The 11,893-nt window shown below is 47.3% G+C and overlaps 1 protein-coding gene across 3 annotated transcripts in view; it reads right to left on the bottom strand.

Moving 5' to 3' along the window:
• Positions 1 to 11,604, bottom strand: part of TBC1D12 (TBC1 domain family member 12) — a 35,871-nt gene extending 24,267 nt beyond the window's left edge. For 2 of the 3 annotated variants that reach the window (XM_052677164.1, XM_052677163.1), the window contains exon 1: positions 9,890 to 10,563. In XM_052677164.1, coding sequence (XP_052533124.1) covers positions 9,890 to 10,548 — 659 coding nt within the window. In that variant the 5' untranslated portion in view covers positions 10,549 to 10,563. Of the gene's footprint in view, positions 1 to 9,889; positions 10,564 to 11,508 lie in introns of those variants that run through there. The other variant, XM_052677165.1, reaches the window with a different exon arrangement.
• Positions 11,605 to 11,893: the final 289 nt, after the last annotated feature.

Genomic DNA, 11,893 nt, shown 5'->3' on the forward strand with positions numbered 1-11,893 from the left:
TCTTCTGTTCTAAGTCCAAGACCCTTCCTGATACGCTTTCTCTAAGTTACACCACTTGCTTCTTTCCCTTTTGCTGCCTCCTTGCACTCACTGCAACTATGCAGGTGCTGCACACACTATGGGATGCTGCCTGCACCACCTCACTGATGCCCACCCAGGGGCAACTGGAAGATTTAACCCTGATGGCAATCTGTCACCATATCAGAGCTGGTTTATGATTAACCAGGAAGCTGGTAGATTTAAAAGTATGGCATGTAAACATACAGAAGGCTTTAATATCTCCACATTTTAAAAAAAGCATGTTTGTGGCTCTTAAGAAACTTCACTAAAAAAGAAAAGCACAACCCAACACTACAAAAAGCTTTCCAGAATACAGTTCCACGTCTTCTGTGGTGTACTGAACTAACGAAAGGCCTGTTTTTGCTTTTCCATGAAGGCACAAAAGAAAAAAATATACTATTTGATTTAGAATTCCATAAAAGTCTGAGCCTTCTGAAGGTAAAAAAGCTGATCAAGCTTTGCATCATTCGCCAGAATCAACCTCACACAGGAATTCTAATCCAAGAGTAATTAATGGGCGGTTTACAAATAAGCTTTGCTTAACCCAGGATGGAAGCACACTCTTAATACATTATTTTGGCAGCTAACAGCATCACATCTTCTCATGTGCTGGTGACAACAGGGAAGCCTCACAAAAATGCTGTTTAATGAACAGCATCTGTGAATGCTTACAGATTGCATTCACTGAGCTGCAGGAAGTGCACTGCATTTGCTGCTTAGAATATTAATGAGATCTGCAGATCCTAGGAAAAGTCCCAGAAAACAGCATTTTGATAAGGAACCTCAAAATCCACCTGAGAATTTCAAAACTTCTTGACAAACCTACATTGCGAAACTGAGCAATGATGCTTGTTGAGGAACAGAGACATCACACTGACTCACTGAATGAAGTTCCACTTCACAGAAGCCCAGGGACAGTCGTGCAATGTTTTCTCCCTTCTAGTTGTATACTGTATATACTCTATTGCATAGAAGTGCTCTCAAACCATACACCTGCTGAAGTACCAGAAGAACAAAACCACCTCTAGCCACAGAGTAAAATATCATCGATACCACATAGCAAAACACCTATGCTTAACAGGGTTTGGGTTACACTACCGTTTCCCACAGTCACACAGCTACAGCAGCTGCAGTGACACACACAGGTGCATTGCTCTCTCCTTACCCAAGGAGGCTCATGCCCTCCTGGTACCTGCAGCATACAAATTGCTTGCTTCCATCCTGCCTTTCCCTTCCAAATTACTTTTGCTGCTAAGATAAATTGGTGAAGTCTAAACTCTGCTTGAATAGCACCTTGCTACTGTTACAGTGGAACCAGACATGTTTGTCTTCCCTTCCCACAGCTCTGTGCCATGCAGGTAACAACAGGCTATGAGTGTTTCACAGCTTTGGGCACCCAACAAAACCAGCAGCTGCTTTTCAGTCCACTCTAAGCGCACACCCTTGGGTTTTCAGCCTCAGCTTTGAGACTCAGAGGAGCCTGGCTGAAGACTCATCATGAAAACAGCTCTGCTGGTGTAGAGGTACAGCGCTGTATTACTGATAGCAATCAACTTTATTCACCTCCCATTTGAATCCAGCAATCTTAACAGTAGCACTAAGAAACAGTACTCACAGCCTTTAACTGCCTCCAGCCCTCTAGCTTTAAACCAAGATGAGGTTTCTAATTCAGCCTTCCACTCCCACCATAAAACCACAACCTGCAGCCCATGTGCTACGTGCGGTTAGTCTGAGGGCTAGAAGAATAGAGAGGCTGCTGGACAGTGTGGGTATAGAGAAGCAGGAAGTGGCAACTGTGCTGGAGCCACAACAAAAAAGAAAACAGTGAAATGCAGCTAAGTTGCAAGGTAGGAAGTTAAAATACAGTCCTAGCAAGTTGGACTTACTCCGCACTGTTCTTCTAACGTCACTACCCAGAAAACCAGCCCAGCTGTTTAGCCAGCAAGTCTAGCAACACAGCTATAACTAGATGTTCTTGAGGCAGAGCAGTCAGCTAAGGCACATGGGGGTCCCAGCAGGGCTTTGCCTCCTCCATCAGAGTAGAGCCAAGGAACCATTCTACTTCTTTTTGCATATCAGAGAATCAAATCATCACAACTCCACCTAGGGAAACACTGAGAAAACAAGATTTGAAAGCGACAAGAACCAACAAAGGAAGTGAGAGCTGGTTCTATTTTCCTTTTTAATGAACATCCTAGTACCTGATATTAGACACAGTATAAGACAACTTTCTCACATTAAATCCAATGAAGCGAGACACCAACGGGAAAGAAACAGCACCACATCCATCATCGTGAGCTTCCTCTCTCCCTCCCACATAACATTTTGTTACAGAATCATGAAGGCTCAGGAGGGGAATCCAACATGGAAATAATGCTGCAAACGAGCACCCTGCAGGAGTACAAACAGCTCAGAGGGTGGTGTTGTGTTCTGGATTTTCACTTTGGCTTCGGTTTCATTTTTTGTTTGCTTGGTTTTGAATCTTCTTTTGGGTTTTGTTTGTTTGTTTTTTATTTTAACTAAAATGACAAAAAAAAGAGTTAAAAAAAACACTGGAAAGCCAAACTAGCCTGCAATAACATGAGTACGTTAAAATCTACCAACTCCAATAAAATTCCCAGATGAATAAAAGCAATCTGAAGTAAAAAGTCAAACTCACTGAAATACTGAGTACATAGGATGATGAAACTGATTTTGCATCTCCACAAAAACACAGTTCTGCTTGTGCACACAGTCTGTTCTTACTTCATTTACAGTTCATTTTTAAATAAGCTTTGTAGGTGTACAAAATAGGTCTGTGACATCTAAACTGGCAGAAAAAAGTTGTTTGGGAAGTGACTTAGGTGCACTTGGTAGTGCTTATCCAGATGGCTGTGTGACTGAAGAGTTAGAAGAGGTATATCCCAGGCTTTTTATAGACATTAAGGCATTAAGTTCTTGTAGGACCGAGCTCACAGTGTTGTGGTTTCTGGTTTCTTAATGAAACATGAATCAACAACACCATCAGAAATGGTATCTAAAGTCTCAGCCTCAATTAGATATACCTGAAATCTCATAAACTGCTAGCTGTGAACAATCGAGTAAGGAAGGAAGAGATTTTTGTCCACTTGCTGAGGACACCCAGACAAACAAATCACCATGGAGCTGCACTGAAGAACCTAAATTTGATCAGCTGTACCATTCAGGTTCCTCCTGGCTGATACCAGTACCAAAGTGGATTTACAGACTCTGGTAGCGAAAGGTTTTATTACAGACACAAGAACATTTTGGAAGTTTTATGAGTAGGCAGCGTTTAGCAATACTGCAGAACACCCTGTCCAGAACATTCACTGGCAAACAGTGTTTTAAAAGTCTGAATGATGCTTCTAACAAAGAGGTGTTGCACAGGTTAGCTTTATAAACTGGCTCAAGTAGTCAGAAACACAGGTAGCAGAAGGTGAATTTCAGGATGCCCAAATACCAAAAGAGTAAAGAACGACAATGAGTGCAGGCTCACAATAATTTGAGTGAGCTAGCAAAACAGAGCTGTGTGCCAAGCTCCTCTATCACCTTCATATTTAATTGGGCAGCTCAGCAGCTCTTCAGGCATTATACCTAACAAATGCTATAGTTAATCTTTTGTAACAGTGACTGCCACTTGCCCATGCAGTCTAACTCAAAATCCTACATCACAGAGGTGTGACACACGGAGAACTTCTACTACCCAGTCGAGCACCTGTAGCTACTTCTTGAACAACCAAGAAAACATACTCCTGCCAAGCCACAGCTGGTTAGCCAGCTGTATAGCAGCTATATATATATATACATACATATATATATACATATATATAGCAGCTATATATATATATATACATATATATATGTGTATATATATATACATATGTATATATATATACACATATATATATGTATATGTAAGTATACCTTGAACAAAACCGTATCAGAAGAGCCCTTTTCCCACCCACCCAACAGCTGCTTCAGCTCCACTAAGGGGAAGCCTCTTTTCTTCCTTGCATCAATAACCTTTGCTGTGTCCATTCCCACACTCTATACCTTACAAGTCAAGCCATCCCATACCACTCATCCCATAAAGCCAAACATATGTCAGTTCCTAGCTTGACAAGCTGCAGCAGCTCACATAGGATGTGAAGATAGATACCAGCAGTAGATATGAGGCATTCCCTTTTTTATCTGACAACAGAAGTTCTTACATCTATTCACCGAGACATCTCCAATTATCCCCAACCTAATAAGGCAAAACTATCTAAAACCATTCTCATTGTGACTCATTTTCATTAAGGTGAAGTCAGCAGCTTTATCATCAACACAGGCACTATACTGAAAGTCCAAACACTTCATTCCAAGATACATTTTCATGACAAAGGTGAGATGTCTTCACCTCTGACACAGCCTACAGATCTGTGATCCAAGTTCAGCACAGGGCAGTATTATTCAGGGACTGCCCCTGAGCTCATGGTGCTTACTGCTCCTGGCAGCCTGATTGAGCCTGAGAAAGATACTCTGCAGGCCACCCCTCAGCTGCCTACAGAACAGGAGGAGCAACAAGCTCTGCAATCTGCTCCACTTCCCTTTCACAGCTACAAACTGCCCAAATACCTCTGGTAGCTGATGGCTTGTTTACCTGGTAAGGAATTCTGGCATCCAGCATACAAACATCCTCATTAATGCCCAGCAGCAGCACAGACAAGATCCTACACTGATGGCTGCACTAGGAACTGAATTAGGAGAGAAAACCGAGCATTGGTGGGGATGACCCGGCCACAGCTGAGTCTCCCATGCTGCAAAAAGCAGAAAAGTAGAATCAGCAGCTCAGTATGCTGGTCACCCTTCTCCTGCCACGTCTTACTCAGTACAAACCAGACCCTGGTGACAGAGGGGGCCGCAGCAGCAAGCCTGTCTGAAAAAACTGCCAAGAGCTTCCTCCCACAGGCTACAGGTGTTATTCTCAGTATGAAAAAAATACTCATACCTGAAAAATTCAGGTATGAGTTTTCCCCTCGCTGAAGTCAGAAGTCCACCCACAGAGCACGCACCCAACATTGACACTGCCATCCCAGTGTGGGGCCAGAAGCACTGCGCTCTGCACAGCTGCCGCCAACACAGTGCCAACCAGCAGCAGGCTTTCTCCTTCCACCCAGCCTTCACTCAAAAACCCGTAGTATCTTCATATAAGAGCCCACTATGTCTCAGAGAATTGGGACAAACCTGGCTATCAGGATGCAGCATGAAGCAGTATGAAGCAGTATGAAGCAGTCTCACTTCCTTAGGAAGCAATAATAAAGAGGCTGAGAAGCACAGAGCCATCAAGACCCGAAGAAAGCTTAAAGCACTGCCTATCACCCAAAAAAGAAAAAACTCTTCCCAGCTGAAGAGCAAATAGCAAGAGACAAAACATCCTTTAAAAACTATACAACACAAGGGCTAGGAGTGAAACTTTGTCTAACAGCTATTTTCAGCTACCAGACCTTGAGAGCTTGCTAGTTTTCTTAAGCTGCTCAGAATGAGTTCACTCATAAGAACAAAGCTGCTGCCACTTCAATAACTTTGCTACAGCAGAACACTTGTGGAGAGCCTTTATACGTGCAGTAAGAAAATCATACAATTCTGGTAAAGTTTTCTATGTGTGCAGTTATTAGCAGAGTTTGAAGCTGAAGCATTTACTACTGTTTGTCTTACTTTGGAGACTGCACTTCCTTAAGTTGCCAATATCTGTCATTCATATGACTGAAAGCCAGAAACTGGCCACCATGTCAACGCAACTTCACAAATAAATTGTTCTTAGTGAACCGTGTGGGAAGAACCTATGGAAAAGCTTACATTTTGATCATATGAATGCTTTTTCTTATTTCTAAGAAACTGAATGTGTCTCTAACTCAGGGAAAAAGAACAGTGGCTGAATCAATTATTTGAAGTTTTGGGTTCAGGTGCTCTTTTCCACTTACTCCAGGCAGCTGTAATTCTCAACAACTGTAAGCATCTGCTGATCACTTCAGTAACAAAACAGTAACATCTACAACAAACAAAAAACTTGGTCTGACAAAAACAGAAAGGTGAGAAGTGCCCGCACAATTTCTGAGGGCAAGCTTTGTTTCAGTACCTGAACCCTTCTTTGTCATTCCTCTTTCCGAAACCAATGTCACCTTATTTCCTTGACCTATTAGAAGCTCTGCAATCCCCATTCCCTTTCTCTCTCACCTCTATCCCCCAGGTCTGGACAAAAAAAGAAAACACAAGTCTTTCAGGACGTCAACAAGAAGGTAAAGGAAATACATGAATATAGATTAAATCCTGCAAAATCCCATTGATCAGCTTTCTGACCTTGGCAGGTACAGAAGGGTGGGAAGATCTGTGGCAGCAAGGACAGTTCACACTCAATTCTTTTTGGACCCAAACCCCCAAAACAGATGGGCAGTTCCTTCCCTGGAAATTCTTAGCCATTTATGAACCAGAAAAGCTCTGCATACACACAGAACTATCAATTCTATATTCACAAGATGCAACCGTACATGAGGTGTGTAAGACAGCTCAAAGAGCTTGAAGTGCTACTCCATAACAAATGGAAAGTAACCTACAGTCTGCAGTACACGAGCAGCACTGCTCAGAGAACTGTTTTGCAGACTCTACAGTCTCTGTCAAGGTCATTTTCCCAAGCAAGAAGATTAGCAGCTTGTGAAGAACTACCTACTGAATGAATCACAGAACTGCATTTACAAAATGTGGGCTTGAGCAGTTTCTCAGTTCTTTGTTCCTACAAACATCAACTCCATTCAGCTTTTTACCACCTTCAAGAGTGAAGATTTCTCAAGACTGCTGGGCAGTAAGTGCAGCAGTTCTGAGTGAGGAAGGATGAGGCTAAGGCAGTTTCTATAAGCACATGTATGCCAACACCATACATGCTTTTGCAACCCTACTGCACTGTTGCTCACAGCAAATTCTGAAGACCTACCAGCAGTGGTAATTACAATTTGAGTTCTTTGTGATCTTATCAGAAAAAGAAAAGCTTGTTAGATTAATTCTGGAAAACAAGCATTTGGAAAAATGGTGCTTTACAACAACAAAGGACGTACCACTGCTGTTGTCAACATTAAGCTTTGAACCCAGGGCTCAGAAAGCAATCAGGAACTGTCAGCTACCAGGTACCTACACTTATCAGTGCAGTTCAGGAAGGAACAATAGCTGCAAGAGTTGAGAAAATGCCTGACAAGATACGCGTGAAAAATGAAGTAAAATCACCTTTAAAAGAGGTGCAGGATCTGCAGCCATGGTAATCACCCCTGCCTTAATTCTACCGTCCATTTAATGCCCTTGCTCACTGAATTATTCTGTGGTCAACAGTAAGCCACTGGGACCATCTACAAATCAGCTGAATAACCTAAGAAGAGAACACTGCACTTGTAAGCTGCTATGCAAGACCAAAGAGCCCTGAACAGTGCCTACACACAGCTGTGCTACGAACCCTATGCAGGAGTACAACAGAGCAAGAGCTGACTCTCCAGAAGGCACCCAACTGTGGCAGCAGCACAGGGGAGATGAGGGGCTTTGCTCTCTGCTCCATACACCCCACATGAGAGGCATCCCACTTCATACACTGAGGGAAACAGAGAAGTAGAATAAAAAGGCAGCAAAAACTGTTATTTTCCATTAAAAAGCTGTTAGCATTGAGTTGATAGGATTAGCAATTTGGCATGCATACAAGATAAGAACCCAGGGTGAAATACTACACTCCACGCTCACTGAAAAATATCTGCAAGCCCTGTCAGTAACAATTTTTCTGAAAGTTTCCCTCCACCTGGAGGGCACAGGCACTCTCCCTGCAGCAGAACCACACAAGGAGCATTTTGCACAGCTGCTCTCTTCCCCCTGCCTCCCCTCAGCAGCTTCTCCTCCAGTTCAGTGACACGAAGACAGAACGTGGATCATTTCAGCAAGCTACAGAGCAGGCCAGGCTGATAGCTAAGGAGACTGAAATAAGCAGCTGGAGAGAGCGGCCTCCTAACCCAGATCTGCCATGGCGAGGGAATTCATCTGGTCAGGCAGTTACAACACAGAGCTTTCATACAGATTTGCTCCTCACTTTCACACAGTTCTTAACCAAATAGCAGCAAGAAAGGTCCACCTTTTAAAAGAAAGGGCCATATAATTACAGTTATTGGGAAAACATAAGAGCTATTGAATTTCAGACAGCTTGTAAACTAGACAAAGAGCATTACAAGCGTGAAGCATCCTATACAAGACACACCTGCATTTAGCACAGCCCACACATTTCCTCCAATGCTGAGAAAAATGTTTGTGTCCTGACAAAGCATTAGCGAGATGCGCTCTTAACAAAGACTCTTCACAGGATGCTTCCACACAGCACGATCTAAAGTTCAGGAGAACAACACCATTTACCACTCCCTGATGATTTAAACATTCAGCAATCACCTGTGGGGGAAGGTCTACAAGAGGTGGGCATTCAATCATAGAGTGATTTCCAATAAATGCAGTCCCTATTGCTGAGTCAAGGCAAAGTTCTCTTTGTGAAGAACTGGAGAAAAACCCACTCACAATGGCAACCATTGGTTTTGAACAAACCCAAGCACTTTAAGAAAGTGAGAAGTCCAGGCTTTTAAAACATTAGAAGTAGGTCAGAAGAATTGACTGCCTCCTTTATTACTACTTTTCTAAGCAATCAAGAACACAAACTCATGTTATTTTGCACACAAGAGCATCAAGTATGAGAAGCTTGGGCTTTAAAAAAAAAAAAACAACTAGTAAGAAAAAAAAAAACTAGAACTGGACTTCATTAATGAATCTCATTGTGGCTGCCCAGTGCTGTACAACACTTTCACCAACACAAACACAGAGCTTGGCAGTCCCTGAGGCCAGCACTGCTCACCAGGCACAGCCAGCCGGGCCAGCAAGAGACTATGAAACAGTATCCTGCAAACTCATCCTTCATCAGTGTCACTACTCTGGCTTCTGCCACAACAGATGCAATTAAGTTTTTCCAGATATTATACTGAAAACTGAAAGTGTCCCTGTCTGCTGACAACGACTTCCACGGCACGCCAAGTCCTGGCTTTTCTAGGAGCCAAAGTTCTCCAAAAGCTCGAGCAAAAAGCAACAAGGAAGCAAAGGGAAGGCAATGTACTGCAGTGCACAGAAAGTAGGGAAAAAAGAGGACGGGGGGAAAAACACCCACAGGAAACAGTGGGAACAGGGGACCAACTCACAGTCCGTGCTTGGCACAAAGCAGAGGCATAACAGCCGTGCTCACACCACTACGCTCAGTCCTGAGCCCACCTCCTCCCTTTTGCAATGGCAGGCAAAAGAGGCCCATTTCTGTTTGGGATCATGCCTTCCTAATCACTGCTTTTCCACATCAACCCTTTTCAGTTAGTAAATTTAATCTTATTCTGACTTCTAACAACCCTCTGTGCTACCAGAGCAACTATAACACAACAAATGAAGTCCCGGGGTTTGGAGAGCAAAAGAACAGAAACCAGCAAATGTTAACTCCCATCTTTAAGGACAAGTCCAACAGAGCATGCTGTAAATTATTACAGCCAGGACGCACCTCCTGCACGGCACGACCAAGAGCTTCTACAGGGAGAATTTCGCGTTATTTACCATCAGTTTAATCACCAGCACCCCGGGTTCCTCCAGACAGCACAGCGCTCCGGTGCACACAGCGGGCTCACACGTAAGCGCACCGGCTCCGTAGCGGTGACAGCACTTTTACCTCCGAGCCCCGCACACGGTCCCCGCGGGGCAGAGCCGCGGCCCAAGGACCGGAGGCGGCCCAGGGCGGCCCTCCCGTCCGTACCTGGTGAAGAACTCGGCCAAGCTGCTCCCGGCACCGGCGATGCCCGCCCGCCGTGCCCTCTCGGCCGGTTCCTGCGGCGGCTCCGGGGCGGGAGGCAGGTGCTCCGGGGCACTGCGGCGGCGGCTTACTTCGTACGTGTTGCGAGAGTTCAGGCTCACGTCCGTGAAGGCGGGGGCGGCGGGGCCGCTGGGGGGGCTGCCTCCCGCCTCGCCCCGCAGGCAGCAGCTCCGCAGCGGCTCCTCCAACGCCGCGCCCGCGGCGGTGCCGCCCCCCGGGCCAGGCGGGCAGAGGAGGAAGCCCCCGTTGTGCAGCTTCGCTTCCTCTTCCTCGCCCTGCTCCCGAGGCGGCGGCCCGCCCGGCAGCAGGAAGCCGGCGTCCCCGTTGGTCATCCTCCCGCGGGGGCCCACGGCGCAGGCGGCCCCGTTGGCGGCCTTCTCGGGGCAGCGCCGCCCGCCCGCCGCCGGGCCCAGCGCCGCCAGGTACCGCTGCAGCAGCCGCTCCCGCCCCGCCGCCGGCACGCCGCTCCCGCGGCTCAGGCCCCGGCTCCCATCCCGCTCCCCGTCCTCCTCCTCCGCCTCCTCCTCCGCCGCCGCCTCCTGCCGGCCCGCGGGAAGCACGGCCGCGCCGCCCGGAGCTCCGCCATCGTCCGGCCCCACCATTTGCCGCCGCGGAGCCCCGCAGGTGCCGGCGGCGCAGCCCCCCCGCGGCGCGGCGGAGGCCGAGGGGGGCGGGGCGAGGCGCGCTCCTCAGCACCGGCGGCGCCGCGATCGCTGACAGCCGCCTCTCTGCGCCCGGGACCGCGGCCTCGGCGGGGGGGCAGCGAGCCCGCCTCGCGCAGGCGCGGGGCCCGCCCCTCGGAGAGACACCATAGAGAGGGAGAGCGCCCTCTCCAGGCGCGGCCGCATCCGGGACCGTAGAGCTGCCGACGAGACGGGACCCGCCCCGCCCTCACGTTACCGTATTGCCGCGAAAGGCTCCTTCTCGCTGGCAGTGATCACCGTATTTCCCTGCCGTGCCGCGCAGCTCTGCCACGGAGGCAGCCGGCGGCCCCTCCCCTCCCGGCCCTTCCTGCTCTGCGCCTGGAGCCGCGCGCGGATACCGAGAGGTCTGATAGGGCGGCGAGGGCACCGGCGGCAGCTCTCGGTTGAGGGCAGCACCGGCCAGCAGCGCTTACCTCAGGCAGCGGGGTGCACCGGGACTGCCCCGGCTTTGCAGTGGGTTTTTTGTTTTGTTTTGTTTTTTTCCTCCCTGAAGAGATGGTTGGAACGACCTTGAGCTTTTGGAGAGGAGGAAGTGGGGAGAGAAAAGGATGGGCACCGTGAGGCCGCAGGGTGAATCCTCACCAGAGCCGCGATTGGAGTTCCTAGCTCTCCGGGTTGGGAGGAGGATGGAGGACGCATGAAGGCAGCAGCATGCCTGTGCTTCCCACTGTTTCTCTCAGAGGAAAGATGAATTATTACAGTATCCCCTTTCTCATGGAAGAGGAGGGCCAAAAGCACATAAAAAGGAAAGTATGTGGGCTTTAAGCCCCCACAGCCACAGCAATAACAAGAGCTGCTACTCTCCCTGTGCAAGCAGAAGGCACAAATTGCTTTTGAATTCCTGCAGTAAATACTCACAGTTGGTAATAAGGAAGGTAGATGTCTTTAGGAAATCCATAGCCAAAGGTGTCCTCCATTCTGTACCACCTTCATGTGCCCTGCAGTGAGGCAGGGGTCCTGGCTTTTAAAGGCAACAGGGGGACATGCCCAGAGAGAGGCCTCACCATGACGTGGAGATGGAGCAGAAGCAGTCATCCCTTCTAAATGCTTTTCCCTTATCTGTGGGCATTTTAGGAAGAAGAATTTTAACTGAGAATCTTCAGCACGATAAAAACTTGATGCAATTCACAGCATTTTGACTTGCAGTGTTGCAATACAAAGTCTTTTGGTCTTGGCTTTAGCAAAGAAAGAAAAATCAGTTGTTTTTTTCCCCTTTCTTGTTGCCCTGCAACTGTACTTCTGA

Source organism: Tympanuchus pallidicinctus, unplaced genomic scaffold, assembly GCF_026119805.1.
Source record: "Tympanuchus pallidicinctus isolate F22 unplaced genomic scaffold, pur_lepc_1.0 scaffold16, whole genome shotgun sequence".
NCBI classification, from domain to species: domain Eukaryota; kingdom Metazoa; phylum Chordata; class Aves; order Galliformes; family Phasianidae; genus Tympanuchus; species Tympanuchus pallidicinctus.